General features: G+C 48.9%; 1 protein-coding gene across 2 annotated transcripts in view; it reads left to right on the forward strand.

The window, feature by feature from the left end:
- The window catches only part of LOC130475706 (protein argonaute-1), a 63146-nt gene that overhangs the window by 1608 nt on the left and 38533 nt on the right, over nt 1-23005 (forward strand). The window contains exon 2 of one of the 2 annotated variants that reach the window (XM_056847539.1): nt 22383-22572. In XM_056847539.1, the coding sequence (XP_056703517.1) occupies nt 22383-22572 (190 nt within the window). Of the gene's footprint in view, nt 1-22382; nt 22582-23005 lie in introns of those variants that run through there. The other variant, XM_056847540.1, reaches the window with a different exon arrangement.

A 23005-nucleotide genomic window follows, 5' to 3' on the forward strand; every position in this document is an offset into this window, starting at 1 on the left:
CGGTTTCCCTGCTCCTGCACACAAAGCCAGCTGGGTGACCTTGGGATAGTCACAGTTCTCTGAACTCTCAGCCCCACCTACCTCCCAGGGTGTCTGCTGTGGGGAAGGGACTGTGATTGTAAGCCGGTTTGATTCTCCCTTAAGTGACAGAGAAAGTTGGCATATAAAAACCATCTCTTCTTCTTCTCCCCTGGTTCTGATAATTGGAACTTTGGGGTCAAAGCAGGACGGGTCACGGGGTCCTTTTAGGGCTTGTGTCCCATTTGCTCCATTGGGTTATGGAGAGGAGCGTAAAGGTGGGTAGAGTCCTGATTTGTGTGCTGGGGGGGGTAGGTGCAGAGTAGATGGCAGGTTGTAAGGATGCCCCCTGCTGATTCATTGACTTCTGGGAAATTATTTGGGGGGGGGTGGAAGACAGGCAGTGCAGGGGAGGGGGCTTACATCTGAGCTGTGAAGCGTGTCTGGACGGGAGGAGGGGGTGAAGGCTGAGTGAGGATCCCTTCTTCAGCCAAGAGGAGCCAGAAGCAGCTGGGGTTCCCCCCCCCTCCAGGCAGAACAAGGGGTGCTGGGGTCATCTTTGAAGTTTTGGGCAACTGGAATGAGACTTTCCAGAGCATCTTGCCAACAGAAAAAGTGAAAAAAAAAAATCCTCCTTTCTCTCCTGCTCTTTAATATTTTGAAAACGCAATATCCTGGTTTGGTGTTTCTCTATCCTGCCCTTCTTCTGTCATAGAACTACAGCTATATGTGGGATTCCTAGGAGGAATCCCATCTAGAAACTGGATGGTCTTAGTTTCAGGAAAGTTGCATTGTCTTGTTCTTCCCATCCCCATATCCTGGTTTGCCTTTCTTTAAACGGGATCCTTCCCCCCTTCCTTGCTGCCAGTCAGAAAGAAGGTGTAGAAAACTTCACTTTCCCTAGACCTGTTAGTGTGTTGTAGAAAGCTAGGAGACATACATCTGCTATAATTTGTGTATTTGAAACACCAGAGTGGTTTGTGATCTTTAACGTGCTTGTCTTTGCCCCAGGAGGTAGGAGGATAGGATTCCAGCAGCACCTTAGGGACTAACTGAGTATATCCCAGCATAATCTTTTGTGAGTCAGAGAAGCATGCTTCCAGTCGGGTTGATGCATTTATACTGGCAACAAAACGGTGGGCTGCAGCAGCTCTTACAAAAAAGAGAGGCTAGTTTAAATCGAGCTCCCTTCAAGAGTAGCCAGTGCACTTCGAGTGAAGCAGTCTGGAATTAACATCCTAAGAAGTAGGGTGATTCTACAAATGGGGACGTCTTAAGTGAGCAAAACAGCGGGATATAAATATTATCAATCAACCAATCTCTGGCTGATCACAAGTGACGTGGCCAGGGGTATACAGTGAGCCTGTGGCAGAGTGGAGACTTAAATCTAAGTTTAGCTGGGTGGGCTAAAGGGAGGTGAGGTCTGCTGAGTCCATTCCTCGATATCTTTGTAAGATGCTTGTTCTATTTGAAGCTTGTCAGAACTCAGGCATGTGCAGATGCCGACCTCTTCATAAGTAAATCGCAGCCCAGCATTTGTGGCCTGATTCTGGAGTCGGTTTTCATTTAGGGAAGTATGTCCAGAGAGGGTTTTTGCAGCACTGGTTACCCATGCTTGCTTAAAGATTGGGCACCGCTGTGTTCATTTGCTCTGGCAAAGAATTTTGCCCTGGAACCCGTCCTTTAAGGCTGTTTTGGAGAATTCCTGGGTGTGAAGTAGCTGCAGCCCACCTGCCTGGGCTTAAAAAGGGCAGCTGTTACTTGAAAGGGGAAAGGTGGGTTTCCAAGTAGGTTGAATTAGAAGTTTGGACTGCTGGGTTTTCTTGGCCGGTTCCTCATTTGATGTTCAAGTGTAGGTGAACCTGCCTCTAGTTTAGAGGCGCCTGCAGGCACCAAATGGTAAAAAAGCTCTCAGTACATTCACAGTGTTTCTTTTGATTTCAGGCAGACAGGAGCGCAGGGCTGTGCCGGGATGAACATTCTCCCGCTTTCTAATAATCAAAGATGTGCTCTCCCCTCCCTAAGAAACAGCAGGCATGCTTTCCACGTAGACCTTAAAAGTCTTGGCTATACTCTCATAAGAACTGCATGCATTCTTTGGAGCCTAACTCTGCTGTTTCTGCAGGAGTTGCTGCTCTTGATTAGCCTCTGTTAGTGGCCGAGCCTGATGCAGGGACTCAGTGCAGGGGAGCAGCAGGCATCCTCCTCTGGGACCAGATAATTTTGATTTACCTCTGTGTGATGAATACTCCAGCTATCTCTGAAACAGAAATGGGGCAAAATTGTCTGCTGCTGGCAGAAGTTGGTTGAAAAGGAGTAAGGCCAGGGCAGTGAATCGTGCAGAGATGCAGCAGGCAGCCTCCTCTAGGGCTTGCCGCTTAAGAGCTACTTATATTTGCGCAGCACACAGTTTGGGAACTAGTGCTCCAAAGGCTTTCTTTTTTGCTGACCTTGACTCCAGAGAAGTGCAGATATTAAATTAGGGAAAGCATTGATGTTCTGCCCAGTGACTCTCATTAATATATATATATATGTGTGTGTGTGTGATTCTTTTTAAAGATCAGCATTAAAGTTGGTCACATGAGGTCGTTATTTTCTTGATAGCTGTGTGGCATCTTCACTTCTTCCCATCTTGTCTTAAAAGGGTGTACAGGGTGGCGCTCCCCTCCTCACTGGGAAGTAATCTCAGGGCACGTTCAGATTTAACCACCTTGCTTGAAGCTGAGCGGCTATAGGTCTGGCAGGTTTCTGCATGGGAGATCACGCTTGCCTTCTGTTCTCGCATAGAGGTACAAATGTCATCTATTGCAATAACATATTGTGATGCAACTGATCCTTGTTCAGCTTTTCTTCATTTGGAAAAAGCTTTCTTGTGGCAGCGAAGACACTGTTAGGGCAATCCTGGGACTTTTGAGCTTTCTCCTCTTGGAGAAGAAGAGTTGGCTTTTATACCCCCATTTTCTCTACCTTTTTAAGAAGACTCGAGCCGGCTTACAATCTCCTTCCCGTCCTTTTCCCACAACTGACACCTTGTGAGGTAGGTGGGGCTGAGAGAGTTCAGAGGAAACTGACTAGCCCAAGGTCACCCAGCAGGCTTCATGTGAAGGAGTGGGGAAACCAACCCGGTTCACCAGATTAGGGTCCACCACTCTTAACCACTACACCATGCTGGCTGGAAGGGAGTAGTTACATCAGCTTTGCAAATTTATTTATGTGTTTGTTTACTGTGTAGCCCACCCTTCTTTCTCCCTGAGACTCAAGGCAGATGAATTACATGTTGTAAAAACAATGCAGCAAAAGCAGTATAAGACATACCATAAACAGTTCAATAAGACTGGGTTAGAAATCAAGGCAATTGAAGCAAGAAAATACATTCAGTAAACTATAGCCCCATCCCCTTCATCAAAGTGCACTCCTGAACAGTTCCATTTGATAAAAGTGCTGTCCAGTTTCTCCTCCTCCAGCCGCCACGTTGTTGATTTCTGAAGCGCCGAAATGTTTTTTTCCCTGGATACCTGCATCAAACGTTTCCTGGGTTAAGAAGACTATTATGAGTCTGTTACAGTTCTGCAGTTGTATTAGGGCTGTGCGCACTGTCCCTGCCAGCGGCGCCATTAACTCGCGGAACTCACTGCCGCAGGAATATGCATAAGCTGCTTTAAAAGGGATGGCATGAAAATGGAATGAAGATCCCTGTTGGTGGAACTAAAGAACAAGAGAACGTTTTTCCTGCTGGGGGTGTGTGTCCCATTTAGTGCAGTATCCCGTTTGGTTGGCAAAATGCTTTCAGAGAGCAAAATAAGGCCTCCTAGAGAAGGCTTTTCGGGTTGGGATGTGTTGGGTTCATTTTGATAAGCTGTTTTTTTGGCATACTGTTGAGGTTTCTTCCTTTCGGTTCTTTTGCCTTGTTTTTTGGTGCGATTCTTAAAAATATATTTCCCCCCTGTCTTTGGCTCTGAAACTATACACCGTCAAGATATTAAAAAAATAAATTAGAATGGCCTTTAAAGAGAATGTGGGTGTTTTGGAAGCCTTTGTTCTTGGGCTTATATTTTTGTGTTAGTTTATATGACTGCATTGCATTTATTTCCCCTTTCTTTTTGAGATCTTTAAGCGAGGTGCGAACATGCACACGCTGGATTATACACTGGCTTTGGGGTCTGTACCCTTGTGTGGTGTCATGGCAGTCTGTCTTCAGTGCTCAGATGCTGACAATGCAAGCGTGTTTTGAATATGCCTGCGTCTAGTGCGTTAGGAGGCACTGCACCCCTGAAGAGAAGAGCCGGCTGTCTTTCTCCCTGTGTGACATCCCTCCCCTCCCAAAAGGTGACCAGTAATTGCTGTCTTTGAAAGATTTGCTTCTCTGTGCAGGAAGAGAGAAGAGCTGCCCACCAGGTTATTCAGAGGAAGGCGGCTGTTTCCTGTGTTGGGTGCTGTGCTTGGGTAGTTTCACAAGTGTGAAAAGGTTAGCAAAAATTGTCACCGGAGCGGTGGATCAGGGTGGCTTTGTCGGCCCAGGGCTGGATCTTGATGGTAGCCTGGATGGGTGTTTGAAGGGACACCCTGGGCCCTCCTGAATCATGCTATTGAACGCATGAAGCTGCCTTCTACTGAATCAGACCCTCGGTCCATCAAAGTCAGTATTGTCTACTCAGACCGGCAGTGGCTCTCCAGGGTCTCAGGTGGAGGTCTTTCACATCACCTACTTGCCCGGTCCCCTTAAATGGAGATGCCGGGGATTGAACCTGGGACCTTCTGCATGCCAAGCAGAGGCCTCCCACTGAGCCACAGATCTACCCTCTGCTTAAAAACCTCCAGGGAAGGAAAGCTTACCACCTCTCAAGGAAGCCTGTTCTGCTGAGGAACTGCTCCAACTGTTACAAAATTGGTCCTAATATCTAGACATCTCTTTCCCCCCCCCCCCTCCTCCAAGGGTAACACAGATGCATGAAATGTGTTGAATTGTTTTCAGGTATCTTCCCTTTGCTGGCCATGTGACTGCATTCTGATTGGTTAATTCCTTAAAGTATTTATACCCCACTTTTCTACCCAGTGGGGAACCCAGAGTGGTTTCAGCACTGTTCTCGCTTCTTCTCTTTGTCACAGCAACACCCTTGTGAGATAGGCTGGGCTGAGAGTGTGTGAATAGCCCAAGTTCACCCAGCAAGTTTCCATGGCATTGTGGGGATTTGAACCTGGGTCTCCCAGGTCCTTGCATGACACTCTTAACCACTACACTGCCTTAGACCATCCCAAATAATTTCAGGCAAGCTTTGGGATTATCTTCCTTTTTGTAAAACGATAGCAAAATTCTTTTGTCTCTGCTCGTAAGTTATTTTTGTAAAGGGCTGGAAAACCTAGAACTGTCTGCCTGGACTTCTAAAACTTCAGGATGGATACCTAGGCATTTTGCCCTCCTTGTTTCTTTGAAGGCCCAGCATGTGTGTCTGTGTGTTAAAAAATGAATTTTGCCTTCTCAAAATTGGATGCAGGTGCTTGGTTAGAAATGTAAATTTCCCAGCCATTATTTGCAAATCTTGTGTGGGGAGGAGGGCGTTAGCATTTTGTTTTCAGCCGGTGCCGGGGATCCGCCTATGGATGGGAAACTTGGTCTTTGCATCTTTGCGCCTTTTGTGAGGGCCAGTTCTCAGGGTCTGGTGATTAATGGCATGTGTTCCCCACAGACACGCTTAACCGTCTTTTGTCAAGTGACTGGGTGTGGGGCAGGGGCTCGTCTCCCCCCCCCCTTTCTTCCCACTTCGGGATCCCACTGAAATTACTTTCCTTTTTGCACACACACCCTTGACACTTACTGAAGCAGCAGGAGTATGTGTGGAAGCCAAAGGGTTTTGGGTGTGTGCGCGCTGCGGTTTATCCTTGCAGCCTCTGCTGTGAAAAGAAACTGGTCTTGGGTCTGTGTTGTCCTGGAGCATCTCTTCTACACCCCCCCATGTACTTTGTTGGGGGTGCAAGGATCTAAATAGATATGTTAATTTTACGCTCTTCTAAAGGGAGGGGGGCAACTTCCATCAGGCAGCTGTTAACCTAGAACTAGCTGACAGCTGTTGGGAGAAAGCTATTGTTTGGGGGTGGGGGTATCAAAAAACAAGAGACTCAACTCTGACATCTCCCCAAGGTTCCATCTCTCTCACCCCCACAAATAAAGGTGTGTGTTAAAACAGGTGGCTGGGGGGGGGGTGTTCATAGTTTTTCAAGGAAGCTTGCTTTGGGACGCACTGTTTACTTTGACACTGGGCTTTCCATAGCGCCTTTTCCCATTAGAAATGCAATCCGGGTGTACCGCTCACTTGAACCCTTTGTGCTCCGACTGAAAAATGGGCTCTCTTTCCCCCCCTCCCCAATCTCCCCTCCTTGTGCCCCTCTGCTGAGGCATGTTCATTTGCATGACAAAGTGGGGATTTAATGCAACTTTGCCATGGTGAGTGGAGGTATGCGGGGAGAGGCACCCCCCCACACACACATACACACACACACACCCCAGCCAGAATTGGGACAGATCTTGGATGGGTGCCCATGTTTTTTCTGAGTGCAGCCCCTGTGGCATGTCCTGTAACCTGTTTCGTCCCTGTGTGTCCAGCACCTGATGTTCAGGAAGGGTGCAAAGGGGAATTCCTAGTTGTGGCTGGTAACCTTCCCTGTGTGGTTGCTGATACTTCTTTTTACAACCCTCTGTTCTACTGGGCTCCTCCCACCCACCACTGTGTACTAATTTAGACCATTGGTCCATCAAGGTCAGCATTGTCTCCCCAGACTGGCGAAGGATCTCAAGGGTCTCAGGTAGAGATCTTTTGCATCACCTACCACTTGGAGAGCCAGCGTGGTGTAGTGGTTTAAGAGCGGTGGTTTGGAGTGGTGGACTCTGATCTGGAGAACCGGGTTTGATTCCCCACTCCTCCACATGAGCGGCGGAGGCTAATCTGGTGAACTGGATTTGTTTCCCCACTCCTACCCATGAAGCCAGCTGGGTGACCTTGGGCCAGTCACACTCTCTCAGCCCCACCCACCTCACAGGGTGTCTGTTGTGGGGAGGGGAAGGTGATTGTAAGCCGGTTTGATACTTCCTTAAGTGGTAGAGAAAGTTGGCATATAAAAACCAACTCTTCTTCTAAAGGAGGAGGCAAGAAATGGGTTTTCTTCTGGCATGGTCATTGCTTGCAAGAGAGGAGCTTCCACTCAATGGCTTTAGTTGCTGTGACAATGGAAATGGTTTTCAAATAGTGGGATTTCTGCATGATGCGTGCTGACCCCTTGGCCTCGTTGCATCATAAACTGTTGCTGTGTCAGGGTCTTTTGGAGGTATTTTGTCATCCCAAGCCATTCCTGTCCCCTCTTTGGTCCTCTGCCAGCCAGGTCTCTGGTTCAGCCTCTGCCTTCTTCTCTGTGGAGGGTTCATAAAACCCAGCCCTGTATGTGTATATTGTGTGTGTTGAGTGCCATCAAGACACTTCCAACTCATGGTGATCCTATCAATCAAAGTCCTCCAAAATGTCTTTGACAGCCTTGCTCAGGTCTTGCAAACTGAGGGCCGTGGCTTCCTTTATGGAGTCAGCCCATCTCTTGTTGGGTCTTCCTCTTTTCCTGCTGCCCTCAACTTTTCCTAGCATTACTGTCTTTTCCAGTGACTCTTGTCTTATAATGAGACCAAAATACGACAGCCTCAGTTTAGTCATTTTAGCTTCTAGGGTCAGTTCAGGGTTGATTTGGTCTAGAACCCACTGATGTGTTTTTTGGCAGTCCACGGAATCCGTAACACTCTCCTCCAACACCACATTTCAAAGGAATCTACTTTCTTCCTATCAGCTTTGTCCAGCTTTCGCACCCATACAGAGTAATAGGGAATGTGTCTATTGGGCACTCTGAAACCATGGAATATGGCCGTGGGAGTGGATTCTAGGTCCTTGAGAATTTCTGTGGGCTCTAAAACCAATGGCTGTGAAGTATGGTGTAGTGGTTACTGTGTCGCACTAGGATCAGGTTCAACCCCCCCAATCTGCTCAGTGAATGACCTTTGGCCAGCTGTGTCCTCTCAGCCTAACCTACCTCGCAGGGTTGCCGTGAGGATAAAATGGAGGAAGGGGCACACGCCCTCTGAGCGCCTTGCAGGAAGGGTTGGATAAAAATGTATTAAATATGACATGCTTCAAAAAGATGTATATTGGGTGATGTCTTCCGAGCCAGAAAAGTCCAAATAAGATTTTTCCAGGATGCAGAGTGAAGCTTTGACTCCCAGCACTAAAATTCTTCATCAGGTCAGCAGAATTCTGTGATGTGTGTAAATTATGCAAATTAAGCACACTGATATAATTGCTTATTGTGCATTGTTCATTGCATTCGCTAATCGCTGGGAGGGGCAGAAACTTCGACCTGCTGTGGATGTGGGTTCCAGCGCAGGGTGAAATTTGGCTGAACAAGCCCCAAGGTGTGTGTGTGTGGGGGGCCTCTCTTGCAGAGGTGAAGCGGCGTGGGAAAGTTACAGGGCACGGGAGGACAGAGCGACGCTCCAGAGCAGGGCCGTCGATTGCATTTGAGTGCCATTTCGCCAGCTGCCATGCTGGGGTTGTGGTCACTCTTTTTATGTCCTCGTGCGCAGTTCAGCTGCCGTTCAGCCCGCCCGCCCGTTGTTGTGCCACTTATGGGTAACCACTTTTAATCTGGGCATTGATTCCTTGACTTCATTAATTAATCTGCGAGGCCTTGGGAGAGAGAGAGAGGTCTTGGCGACGGTCCGAAAACCTCACGTTTGTGTGCTTAAAGACTCCGTGGCAGCTTGGCAGGGGTTTTGCAAAACTTCGCTGCTGTTTCTCCCACTCCGCTTTTGTTTTAGCAGAAGAAAAAGAAAAAAGCAATGCCGTAGCTTCTAAACCTGACGAGATGTCTTGGAAAAAGTTTTTGTTGTGGTTACTTGTCTGCTGTAGCTAATCCTCAACTTGATCTGGATTGCAGGTGGGTGAGAGAGAGGGTTGTGGGGTTTTTTTTTTTGGAGGGGGAGGGAGAAACAGAAAGGAAGATGTGATGAAAAGCGAGAGCCCCGAGGGAGTCTGTGAGAGTTCGGCCGGCATTGTCTCTCCCCCAGCCCACAGCTGCGCTTTGTCCATTCATTTTCGCCCCGCAAACGTGTGCAGTGACGCGGCAGGAACTCTGGCGTAGGCTGTTCTCCGCCTGGGTGTCGGAGAAGAGAAAAGACCGTTTTGAGTCTCCGGGCTTATCTCTTGTGATCCCGCTCAGCGCGCTCCACATTTACTGGGCCCTTTGTTCAGCCCATCCTGCACGCGGAGTCCCCGCGTAGTGGAGAACCACAGAATTACGAGGGTATGCAGGGGGTGGGTAGGCTTTGCTTCTGGGGATGTGGGAGGGAGAAAATTTTGCTTCTGAATATCCTCTTTTTAAAAATCAAAGATTATGCCAGCTGTGCGTGCCAGCGCTGGAGATGAGGGAGCAGACCTTTCATTTCTTTCCCCTAAAGGAATCTTTGTTGGTTTCATCTCTTGATAGTTATCTAAAGCCAAGAAGTGAAATTGAAAATGCTCCTTTCCCCCTATATTCACTTAGGGAGATAGTTCAGCTCAAGTTGGCAGAGGAAGCCTGGAAAAGCCCCTTAGGGTGAAAGTGGGCATGGTTTCCCCCCATACTTTGCCTTGAAACTGGATAGGGGACCTCCTTATAGGAAGCCCGGTTGGTTTCTCTTTCTGCCTTGCTACTGAGATGAAACTGAAATTCTTTTGACGGCCCTGCAAAAAACCCTTGTCTTATTCAGTAACTGGACTTTGCTACCAGTAGAGCTAGTGATGGCCACAAGCACGGATGACTTGAAGAAGAAGAAGAGTTGGTTTTTAATATGCCGACTTTCTCCACCACTTAAGGAAGAATCGAACCGGCTTACAATCACCTTCCCTCCCCCTCCCCACAACAGACACCCTGTGAGGTAGGTGGGGCTGAGAGAGCTGTGACTAGCCGAAGGTCACCCAGCTGGCTTAACGTGTAGGAGTGGGGAAACCAACCCGGTTCACCAGATTAGCGTCCGCCGCTCACGTGGAGGAGTGGGGAATCTAACCCGGTTCTCCAGATCAGAGTCCACTGCTCCTAGCCTAACTTGGGGTAATTGTGAGAAGAGAATTGAGGCAGGGGACAGTTGTGTGCTCCCTTGGGCTTCTTGGCAGAAGGGCAGATAAAATGGGCTTAAATAATAGTGACTCTGGGCTACTGGTCAGCTTGCTGACCCCAGATGTCCTCCTGGTGGGTCCGGATAGACAGGGAGAGGGATGCAGTCCAATTTTATTTTGATGAGTTATCTCTTACCTTTCTCCAAACGGACCCAGGTGGGCTCGCAGAAATTAAAATGGTTGAAACAGACATGTCTGTATCAGACATAGGTATCTTAGACAAGTCTTTAAAACCGAACCCCCTGTTTTAAAAAAGCCCTCCTTGTTTCTCTTACACAATTCCCAGAATTATACTAAAGTGGTCGGTCTTAGCATATTTGGTGCAGTATTTTGAAGTGGTTAGTCAGGCTAGGATCTGGGAAACCCGAGCTCAAATCCCTGCTCTTGCATGGAAGGTCGCTGGCTGACCTTGGGGCAGTCCCCGTTTCTCTCGTGGCCTAACCTACCTCACAGGGTTGTTGTGAGGATAAAATGGAGAAGAGAATAACGTAAGCTGCTTTGGGTCGCCATTGTGGAAAAAGTAAATAAACACATTCTTCGGCAGGCATGGCTTGTACAAATAAGTGATATATTTGTGTCTGTGCAGTGTTTTTTTAAAGACCCATTCCGTTTTCTGATTACTTTCAGTTTGCTGAAGTGCAGTTAATGCTCATTTCCCCATGTTTCACTATTTGGTGTGTTTCAGTTTTATAGAAATCACACTACAGACACTACAGACAAAAGCTCATACCCTGCCAGAAATGATGTTAGTCTTTAAGGTGCTACTGGACTCTTGCTCTTTTCTACACTGCAGATAATAAGCAAACGAGACTGGACTTAATTGCTTTATTTATTCGCTTCATTTGTAGTCCATCTTTCTCACAGAGGTGCCCGATGAATGATAAAACTTTGGGGGGGGGAAATGCAATAAAACCAGTAGAATACCTACAATAAACAGTGCGTTAAAACTGGAATATCACGTTAGAAAACAATGCAGTAAAAGATGGTATACGTACAATAATATAACCCAATAACACAGCCTAAAAATTTCACAGGCGTTAAAAACTACTCCGTACATGACATAGACATAGGGGTTGCCAACTGCCTGCAGGGGGGAAAAATGTCCTGCCCCTTTAACAGAGGTTTTGTGTGCGACAGATTAGTGAATCATGATTTGCACACAAGCAGAGGGGTTTTTGTGGTTGTTGGGTGGCCAGATGGCTGCAGTTGGGGGGGGAGGGGGGGAGAGGTAGCCGTCTCAGATGGATGAAAGCTCCGGTAGTCCTATGCGCACTATGCACACTTGTGGTCTTTTCAGCCTTGCCCAGCTGGGCCACGGGACCAACAAATCAGGCTCCCTGGGAAACTCTCAGGGGAAACCTTACGGTGGGGGGTGTGGGGGGGGGTACTGTGCAGCCGCGTGTGAATGTACTGTGTGCGTGCGGAGCAGGGAGGAGAAACACCCTTTGAAAATGGGTGCAGCTCTTGCTAGGAGTACGTTCTTATCGGAACGTCAGGCGATCAGCCAGTTTGATACTGCCCAGTTTGGGTTTAATCAGGACCACAGGGCTTCTTCTGAGTTGCAGGTGTTAATGTAGCATCGCCAGAAAGACAGGAAGCTACCACCTACTAGTGATGTGAACTGGTTGCTATTCCTGTATATGTGCGGGTTTTGCATGCCTGCCGCTGCCTCATATGTTTTATGGCCTTTTCACTCCACTGTATGCAATTCCCACCCACCCCCCGTGAATTTGTGCTTGCGCATTTGTGTGTACGTAACATCTACGAAAGAGCCCCGTGGCGCAGAGCGGTAAGCTGCAGTGCTGCAGCCCAAGCTCTGCTCACGACCTGAGTTCGAGCCCGACGGAAGTCGGTTTCAGGTAGCCGGCTCGAGGTTGACTCAGCCTTCCATCCTTCCGAGGTCGGTGAAATGAGGACCCGGCTTGCTGGAGGTAAAGGGAAGATGACTGGGGAAGGCACTGGCAAACCACCCCGTAAAACCAAGTCTTCCTAGGAAACGTCAGGATGTGACGTCACCCCATGGGTCAGGAATGACCCAGTGCTTGCACAGGGGACCTTTACCTTTTTAACATCTACAAACGCTTCATATTTCCCCATGGTCTCTAGTCGACAAAAGCAACAACCTGGTCCGCCAGAGCGCGTTCTCCCCCCCCCCTTTTCAGATGCAGGTTTTTAAAATGTGTTGTCATTTAAGGTATCCTGGATCCTCCTTTTGTCTTTTGGTGCCACAGACTTGGTTTTGCCTCCTGGAATTAATAATAAATGAGGGTATCTGAGCTGGTGCAGTCCAGTTATTTCCCCACCCCAACTAAAAATTCCCCACATATGTTGAATGCAGACCTCATCGGTGTGCGTTTCACACAGGCTGGCTTGCGGCCTGGAGTCTCACATTTTATAAATTGAGCGATGCTCCTGTGGGCAGAGACCTCTAGAATGTCTAATAAATGAAATACAGGCTGGGAGGGGGGGGGGGAGGAATCACAGGTGGGGCAACAGTTTGGAAATGACAACCCACTCTTCCCAAATCTCTTCCTCAAGGATTGTCTAAGCTCTCAAGGGCTTGACTCTTGAGCGGTCTGATTTCTGCCCCCCTTCAGTATTCCATCCCTTCTGGAATATCTGGCTAGTTTTTAGAGCCCCCCCCCCTTTTTGATTAATGAAAAAATCCAGTTTTCTGCAGACCTGGGACTGCCTTAGTTATACCACTTTCACACCTAGGCCTATCTAAGGATACCTTATTAAGTATGGGGGAAAGAGTCTATATTAGCCATCAAGAATTATATTTTAAAAAAATTGATTATTTGAGCCTTATAATGCATGATCGGAGAGTATGCTTTACCCAATTTTTGGGTATCCTTCCATCTTTGTGAACCCCAGCTTATTTTAGCAACCTAACAGTCCCTTGTCAGTGCAGAGCTTTTATGCTTGCTCACCCGAGCTCAGCTCCTTCGGCGGTGCTAAATGGAAGATACGCTAACCTTACCTTATTCAGATAGACCTTGTCCATGTGACCTGAAGAGAGTTGACACACTATCTCGTATGATGTTGGAATGTCCCCTGTACAATACTTGCCATGATCAATGGATTATTGAATTAAATGATCTGCCACCGTACCAGATGACAAAGTGAGTCCCCGTTCTACTGGTGGATAGAGATCCAAAAATGACACTGGAGGTGGCCGAGTATCTCTCCACCATATTTCCCTTGAAGAAATAAAGGCTCCCCGTTTACTGCTCAAGACCTTTGGGTCCCAGGAGTTTGAAAGGAAAGCGAGTGAGTTATACCACTTCTGTTAGTGTCACAGGGGCCAGCCAGTGTACTACTAGAGTGGTACAAGTAGAGACTCCTGGGGGTGTGCAGGGGAGGGGGAACCCCTTTCCTTCCCCCCACCAGTCCCCTACCCTACACTGGCTCTGCTTCCCCCTACCCGCATGCTCTAGCTCCTATTCCCCCCCCCACTGTCTTGAATCTTTTTCTTCTATGCTGCTGGATCTATGTCTCCCCTCCTTTTTTCATCTCACCAGTCCCGTCTCTCCACCCACCCCCCGTTTCCACAGTGTCCCCTTTCCCACTTTCTTTCCCTGAGCTCACCTTCTAGAGGTGACCACAGCCACCACTACAGCATAGTAAGCTGATGTTTGGTATTTTCCCTCTGAACGGTGTACATCTGCACGGACATTGCTTGCGATTTTTAAACCCGCACTTTCGAGGAAATGGGTCCCCTCCCTCTTCTGCAAACCTTGGGGTTTCTGCTAGGTTTGTGGAAAGTGACATCCTAGCCCCGGGTAGGATCCACACGGAGGTTGTCTTTGGCTATTAGGTAATAAGGATTTTAAAAATCTTGTTTTGCATGCTATCCTTGTCTTAAAGACCTAGGGGAGCCTTCATATAACAGACTGAATCCTCCGACCCCGTAGCAATTTCAGAGATCATTGCGAGCCCGTTCCGTCCAAAAGGGTGGGACTTTGCTGAAAAGCAACTTAGCGGCAGCCTCACAAAGAAATCCAATAGTCACAGTGTTTACATGGCTTGGGATAAGAGGATTCCCCTACTTTCCCTAAGCATTGGCCCCGGGCCGTGTCAGAGGGCGTTCAGGGCAAAATATTGGGCAGAAATCCTGCTGGCATTCCTGGTTCATTTTTGTACTGTTGGGTTTGTGTCCTTTCAAAGAATAGAAGCAGCTGGTGGTTACTGCAGAACACTTTACAAAACTGTGTGGCAGAGGAGAATTAGTGTAATTAGAGCAGGGGTCCCCAACCATCGTGGTGTAGTGGTTAAGAGCGGTGGTTTGGAGCGGTGGACTCAGATCTGGAGAACCGGGTTTGATTCCCCACTCCTCCACATGAGCGGTGGAGGCTAATCTGGTGAACTAGATTTGTTTCCCCACTCCTACACATGAAGCCAGCTGGGTGACCTTGGGCTAGTCACAGCTCTCTTAGAGCTCTCTCAGCCTCACCTACTTCACAGGGTGTCTGTTGGGAGGGGAAGGGAAGGGGATTGTAAACCGGTTTTAGTCTCCCTTAAGTGGTAGAGAAAGTCGGCATGTAAAAAACAACTCTTCTTCTTTTTGAGGCTTTGGGATTTTGAGAGGGGGTGGTGAACACCACCCGAAATGGCTTCTGCAGGAAGCAGAGCCAAACTGAAAATGGCTGCCTCCGGAGGTGGCACCCAACAGAATGCCATCCTCCTCACATCTCTTAGGAAGAAGGAAATCCTGAAGGGTGAAATAGAACCAACCCTAACTAAGGAAAGCCTAGCTGATTACCTCCTCATTCACCAGTGGAAGATTCTTTCATTTGAATGAGGGAAGACTACAATAAGGCCTGTCTTGCAATGGTCCCGCCCACTTTCTGAAAAGCTTGGTAGGTGCCAAGGGAAGTACTGGTGGGCGCCATGCTGCCCAAGGGCACCATGCTGGGAAACCCTGAATTACTGACAGGCATTGGGGAAGCCAAGTGAGCGCCAGAAGTTATGGGATGTAGCCAGGAGTCTGGGAGCCTCTGAGGCTGCAACCTCGCTGACACTAAGCAAGTGTGAGCCTGCACAGCCTCCTGGAAGCACCTTCTTATATGCATGGGGTATAATAATTTTTAAGGTCATGTAATAGGTTGCCAAACCCTTCAATAATGCCTTTTCCTAAGTAAGGGAAGAAAATTAAGCATATATTCATGACGGTATGTGGTAAGCGCTCCTGCCAGAGGCTAGATTGCCATCTGTCAGGAATGCTGATTCTATGACCTTAGGCAGATCATGAGAGGGAGGGCATCTTGGCCATCTTCTGGGCATGGAGTAGGGGTCTCTGGGGGGTGGGGGGGTGGGAGGTAGTTGTGAACTTCCTGCATTGTGCAGGGGGTTGGACTAGATAACCCTGGTGGTCCCTTCCAACTCTATGATTTTATTCACTTTATCAGAAGCACAGTGAGGGCAGCAGGCTGGGCAGTGACACCATAGCAGTTGACATGCTGAAGCATAGGAGAAGATATATTCAGGGATGTGTAACACTGGGCCCATCAGCTTCCAAAAAGGTTTCTGAGTGGCGCATAGTTCTGAGTGACACAGTATCTGCAGGCAGAGCAGGTTGAAGACTACAGGTTGTCAGCTTGCGCATCATGCTGAATGCTAGTTGGACAGCAGCTGCTTTACAGCATTGCTGTTAGTTCTGCTGACTAATCCCAGGTGGTTTGTCAATTCAGGAGTTGTACCAAACCCTAGTTAAGATTCCTTAACTGTTGGTTGTGTCTGATGATGGGAAACCTGAGCGGGTGCGGGGGGGGGGGGGAGAGCTTACTTCAGACATCCCTTTCCTTGCAAATCAGAGAGAGCGAGAGCTTGTATGCACTTACAAACTGGGTTTGGTTTCCACCGGTGGACAACTTGTCCGCTCTAACAGCCACCCAACACCATCGCTGGTGAAGTCCGGTGGGTCATTTGAAACTTTAAAATGTAATTTTAATGCGATCTCTCTCCTTCTCTGCGCACCGATTGCAGCCAACACAAAAAAGAGCCTTTTGTTTGATTGCCCCTTCCTCCCGCTTCCTCCAGTCTGTTCTCTTGAGTCTTTTTACTCGGGTGGCAGCCTTGATCTTAGCAACCCTTGGATACGGTGTGTGTGTGTGTGTGTGGGGTTGACAATTGCAGACGGGGAGGTGAGGAACCCTCTTTTGTCTCTGGGCTCTAGCCTCTAGCTGACCTTGGAAGGAAACCGGCTCCAAATTCTGGTCACCAGGAAATCCTGGAGGGCTAGAGGTCAGGGTGGAAGGTGATGTGACTGATGGGGACCAATGGCTGCCAAGGCTTCCCTTTAAGCAGGGGATGGGTGAGGTTCTCTTGGAGTCTATAATCTGCATATGTTTTTCCTTTCTCCGGAAAAGCATCAGAGAAACTTTTCTGCCTGGATTTCCCACTCCCCTTCCTTTTCTCAAACTGAATAAATCAGGCTGGATCTCAAATGGTAGATTGAGGTGGCAGAGACCCAGGGATGACAATAGATGTCCTATTTAGCTTATTACATTGGTGAAACAGAAGTTGGTTTTTTATATGCTGACTTTCTCCACCACTTAAGGGAGAATCAAACTGGCTTATAATCCCCTCCCCACAACAGACACTCTCTGAGGTAGGTGGGGCTGAGAGAGCTCTCAAGAGAGCTGTGACTAGCCCAAGGTCACCCAGCTGGCTTCATGGGTAGTAGTGGGGAAACAAATCCAGTTCACCAGATTAGTGTCCTCCGCTCATGTGGAGGAGTGGGGAATCAAACCCGGTTCTCCAGATTAGAGTCCAGCCTGTTCCTGTTCAGAAATTCGAGCACCTATATGCCAAAGCACATGGACGAAGAAGAAAAAAGTCCCAAATTATTAAATATTAGGGGAGGATTAATCCCTGGGTTTAGCTTATGCATACAAACTCCGAATTTTAAGAGCATCGGTGAAAACGTAATGTTTTTAATCCTCTGCTGCCAACAGGAACAGCTCCCTGCCCTCCTCTAAGTGACAGCCCCTCAAATACTTAATATCCTCCCTCAACCTCCTCTTCTCCAGACTCCATGCCCAAGTCCCTCAGCCTTTCCTCGTAGGGCTTGGTCTCCAGGCCCCTGAACATCCTCGTCCTTTGCACCCACTTGATTCTGTCCACATCCTTTTTGAAGTGAGGCCTCCAGAACTGCACACAATACTCCAGGTGCGGCCTGACCAATCTGTGCCCTGCTGTAGGGGTGCCCGGCCGCACCTGCCCCACAGGTCTGTCCCCTGTCTTTGGGTCGACCGTTTCAGGGTGGCGCATCTGTAACTCTGCTGAAGCCCACCCCCTACGCTCACAGTCCTCCCAGACAGCTTGGGAGGGAGGTTCTGGACCCCAAGAGGAGTCACAGGAGGGTTTAGGGGATTTGAGGGAGAAGGAGCGTGTTTGGGTTGAGGTTTGGGGCAAGAGTGCAAACTGGATTTAGGTTGGGGATGTTTATGGACGAATGCTGATCCAGGAACCTGGGGCTTTGGGGAGGAGAAAGAGACGCAGAAGGTACCTTTGGCTTTATACCGGAGGGAAACCCTTTGGCCAGTCATAGAATCATAGAGTTGGAAGGGACCATCAGGGTCATCGAGTCCAATCCCCTGCATAATGCAGAAAATTCACAACTACCTCCCTCCCCACACCCTCAGTGACCCCCTACTCAGCCCAGAAGATTGCCAAGATGCCATCCTTTGTCTTGCTGGGAAAAAACAAAAAACCTTGACCTAGGAGTCCCTGCTACTGTTCTGGAAGGCAGCACACAAAGGAAGCGCCCCTCTGCTGAATCTCCAGGCATCTTCAGCTGAGCAGATGCTGAGTCCTGCCATGTGGCCTCGGAGCTACTGGGCTGCTCTGCCTGCCCTCTGCAAGTGAGGGCAGGGGAACGTTCGTGTCTTTCTCCGGGGACGCAAGAAAGGGCTGCCGGGAGCACCCGAGAGCATCCTCCTCCTCTGCCCCCTCCCTCCCCAGACTCCGTTTTTGGCAGCGACTCTCCACATTGCTTTTTGAAGAAGTTGAAAGCGTCTATAAATCACACAAACGGCCCATCTGTTCTGCTTCTTGGGTGCAGGTCTTGGCTTGGTTTCTGGTTTGGGGATACCGAGCATACGTACGCTGTGAAAAGGAGGCGTTTTTCGAAAACTTGAAGATGAAGACAAGGTGGGGTTTGTAAGCCTCGTTTCGTAACTGGCTGGAGCTGCAGGCAGTGGTGCAACCCCCCCCCCTTTTAAAATTGCGATGGGAGCTTCCATTGCCAGGAACCCTTTGGTTCCTCAGTGGAACAGGCTTCTTAGGGAGGTGATAAGCTCTCCTTCCCTGGAGGCTTTTAAGAGGAGTTTAGATGGCCATGAAGAGCCCCGTGGGGCAGAGTGGTTAGCTGCAGTACTGCAGTCAAAAGCTCTGCTCACGACCTGAGTTCGATCCCGACGGAAGTCGGTTTCAGGTAGCCGGCTCGAGGTTGACTCAGCCTTCCATCCTTCCGAGGTCGGTAAAATGAGGATCCAGCTTGCTGGGGGTAAAGTGCTGGGGAAGGCACTGGCAAACCACCCCGTAAACATAGTCTACCAAGTAAACGTTGGGCTGTGACATCACTCCATGGGTCAGGAATGACCCTGTGATTGCACAGGGGACTACCTTTACCTTTTAGATGGCCATCTGTCAACAATGCTGATTCTATGACCTTAAGCATCTTCTGGGCATGGAGCAGGGGTCGCTGGGTGTGTGTGGAGGTAGTTTGGAATTTCCTGCATTGTGCAGGAGGTTGGACTAGATGACTCTGGTGGTCCCTTCTAACTCTATGATTCTATGAACTGGGTTTTCCACCCTGGTTTCAAAGGCAGGCGTCCGTGGGTTGTGTCAGGCGGCGCCGACCCCTGAAAAATTCAGCTGCGAATCCTGCTTATCAGAAGCCCAGCCTTCTGGCTGCTTTGCTGGGTTCTCTTTATTAAGTGTCAATTCCATTGTGGGATTTTTCTGCTTAGCCTTTTTTCCTTCAGATCTCGGAGAATAAGGGCTCCCTCCTTCTGCTGCCGTTCTCTTGCAAACCGTCAAGGTGCACGGTATTGTCTCCAGAAGAGCAGCTTTCCCAGTCGCCGGGCCCCTCTCGGGCTATTTATAGGGCCGCCCTTGGAGCGAGCCGTTTCTGTTTTGCCGTTCCTAGTGCGGATTGTGTGAAAACTTTGGCCGCTGTTCCGTAGCGCAGCTGGGGGGCCTTTGAGAGCTCGGCCGGGAATGGCCGATCGCTTCTCGTAGGTGACGGGGCGTCTAGAGGAGGCAGCACAGAACATCCAAGGAACGGATCCCGTGGCAATAGCTTTCTGCCAGGATAAGTTGGAGGCGAGGACCTTAAAAGACCAGCGCTGAGGTCACCTGCTAGAGACGGACGTGGGCTGCGGACTTTCCTCAGAGGTCTTCTGCTGGGCTTCAGTCCCTCGAGAAAGTCGTAGGCCTCCGTGAGCTTAAGAAGAAGAAGAAGAGTTGGTTTTTATATGCCGACCTTCTCCACTACTTAAGGCAGAATCAAACCAGCTTACAGTCACCTTCCCTTCCCCTCCCCACAACAGACACTCTGTGAGGTAGGTGGGACTGAGAGAGTGTGACTAGCCCAAGGTCACCCAGCTGGCTTCGAGTGTAGGAGTGGGGAAACAAATCCAGTTCACCAGATCAGCGTCCGCCGCTCGTGGAGGAGTGGGGAATCAAACCCGGTTCTCCAAACCACTGCTCTTAACAATTACACCACGCTTTTGCTGCCATTCTCACTGAATTGGTCATTGGTCTTCCCTTAACTGACTTTGGCCTTCTCTCCAAACATAACAGGATGATGATAGTGTCATGAGGTGGCAAAATGCAGGCTACAACACACACACCCCAATTCCATGCTGGTAGAAAGCTAGCATGGCAAGGAGCAGGCTGGGCTACAACCTTCTTCCCTGATGTGCTAGCTTTTATATAGGGGAGCATTCAGAGATGGAGTTGCCCTTTCTAGCTGAGGGTACAGCCTTTTTCACTGTCGCAGGACTCTGCCACTTCTTTTTGCTGCCGCTCGCAACCTACCCAGCATGGTGTAGTGGTTAAGAGCAGTGGTTTGGAGCAGTGGACTCTGATCTGGAGAACTAGGTTTGATTCCCCATTCGACATGAGCGGCGGACACTAATCTGGTGAACAGGGTTGGTTTCCCCACTTCTACACATGAAGCCGGCTGGGTGACCTTGGGCTAGTCACAGCTCTCTCAGCCCCACCTACCTCACAAGGTGTCTGTTGTAGGGAAGGGAAGGTGATGGTAAGCCTGTGATTCTGCCTCAAGTGGTAGAGAAAGTCAGTATATAAAAACCAACTCTTCCTCCCAACCCTTCTTGATTGCCTTTTGGAACCTTTCTTGACTTGCCTTTATTTTGCCTCCACTTCATAATGTTGGCCCGACCCAGCAGGGTCTCTCATTTGTTCCTCCTCTAAGGTGAAATCCTGGGTGCTGCACTGTGCCCATCACAGGAAAAATAAAATTGGGGCGGGGGGGGGGGGGAAGAGTGTGATTGATTGATTGCGTACAGGAGGTTGCATAGGGTAAGATTTCTTTTCCCCAAGTAGAAAAGAGGGACTCGGGTATAAAGGCGTTTGGGACCAAGCCAGGTAGTTTTGAGTTTCTTCCTTGGTTGGTCTTCTGCCTCTCCTTGTAGCATGTGCACCTCTGTTTATTCCTGAGAGATGTGTAGAATTATTTGCTATGCCAAGAAACCTTCCATAGTACTGAACAGGACTTTGTTGTCATTCACAAGCTGAGAGCTTCTGAACACCTGTTTTGCATGCAGAAGGTCTCATGTCCAGTCTTCAGTTGAAGGGATTGAGTAGATGATGATGTGAAAGAACCCTTGCCTGAGACACTGGAGAACTGCTGCCAGCCAGAGCAGGGCAAGAGCGACCTTGCTTAACCAAGCGTCTGATTTGGTATTGTCAGGATCAGGCGTCTGTCCCTAGCATCCCATAAGCAAACTCATCCAGACAGGTAGATCTGAAGCAGGAAGACTTTATTAGGAGCCAAAAGACAGTTTGAAGAGCTGACTGCCCACGGGCAGGTGAGGCTGGTAATAGCGAAACATAGGCAGGTTACATTTTTAAAAGCACTACAGGCGGTGAAGGTAAACATGGCTAAGCAACCCCGAGATAAGCGATTCCCAGGAAGGAAGACTAAACATTAGCGCAGCTGTGGAAAACAGGACGAGCGAAACTGTACACAGAGTTTACAGGCATGAGAACCAAGGACTTGACGTGTAGCCAGAAACTGGCCTACTCATGTCAAGAGCCTTTACTCCTGCTAACAGCAAAGGCCTGACAGGTATAAGGCATCTTCATGGCTGCCCTGACGTGGATGGCCCAGGCTAGCATGATCTCACCAGCTCTCAGAAACTAAGCAGGGTTGGTGGTTAGTACTTGGATAGGAGATCACCAAAGAGGTCCACGGTTGCTATGCAGAGGCAGGCAATGGCACACCACCTCTGCTCATCTCTTGCCTTGCAAACCCTACGTAACTTGTCTGCAACTTGACAGCTGAGTAGACAAGATCAACCATAATAGACCAAGGTCTGACTCAGAGTGTAGGGCAAGTGCAAGGGGGTTCGGTGGGGAGATTTTCTACTTTGCATGTAGAAGGTCCTGAGATCCTGGAGAGATGCTGCCAGTCTGAGTAGACAATACAGACTTTGATAGACTAATAGTCTGACTCAGGAAAAAGGCAGCAAGAAAGGGGTCACAGCTCAATGGTAGAGCATCTTGCTTTGTTTGCTGAAGGTCCTTGATTCAAGTTCCCTGGCCATCTATCTTGAAAAGGATCAGGTAATAGATGATGTGAAAGACTTTTGTCTGAGACTCTGGTGGACCTCCGCCAGTCAGAGTAGACAATACTGACCTTGGTAGAAGGCAGATTCATGTATCCATTCGTGTTCACACTTAATATCAACATAAATAAAATGGCATAGGGGGTTAAAAAGAAACCCAGGTGTCAATGTTCCGGTTTTCATCCCCGAAGCCTACTTTATTCATGTCCTCAAAATTCCTGTCTGAAGTTTTGCCTTCCATTCAGCGCAAATACTACTTTTAGGGTTAACACAGGAGGCAGTAGAAGGTGGTACAGGAACGCCAAGCATCATTTTCCAACCCCGTCTCTCCTTTTTTCCCTCCTCTTGCCTTATTCAGCGGCTGCTGCGGGCACTTACCTGCCACCCCTGCAGCAGGTGTTCCAAGCTCCTCGCCGGCCTGGGATAGGAACCGTCGGGAAGCCAATCAAACTCTTGGCCAACTACTTTGAAGTGGACATCCCCAAGATCGACGTCTATCACTATGAAGTGGACATCAAGCCGGACAAGTGCCCGCGCAGGGTCAACAGGTAAGGCAAGTATTAGCCTTTGGCCATTTCTTCTCCTGTCCACCCCACCTCCCTTCGCTGACCTTTAAGAGCGTAAGAAAAGCCATGCTGGATCAGACCAAGGCCCACCAAGCCCATCAGTCTGTTCACACAGTGGGCAGCTGGTTGTCTCTAGGAAGCCCACAAATAAGACAACTGCAGCAGCATCCTGCCTATTTTCCAGTGTACCTAATACCATAGGCATGCTCCTCTGATCCTGGAGATAATAGGTATGCATCATGACTAGTATCCATTTTGACTAGTAGCCATGAACATGTCCACTCCCTTCTTAAAGCCTTCCAAGTTGGCAGCCATCACCATCCTGGGGCAGAGAGTTCCACAATTTAACTTTAGGATCCCCCATTCCAGCCATGGCTGTTTCTGCATTGCTCCCCTGCTTGGACTTGGCTACTCT

This window comes from Euleptes europaea, chromosome 3 (genome assembly GCF_029931775.1).
Source record: "Euleptes europaea isolate rEulEur1 chromosome 3, rEulEur1.hap1, whole genome shotgun sequence".
Taxonomy (NCBI): domain Eukaryota; kingdom Metazoa; phylum Chordata; class Lepidosauria; order Squamata; family Sphaerodactylidae; genus Euleptes; species Euleptes europaea.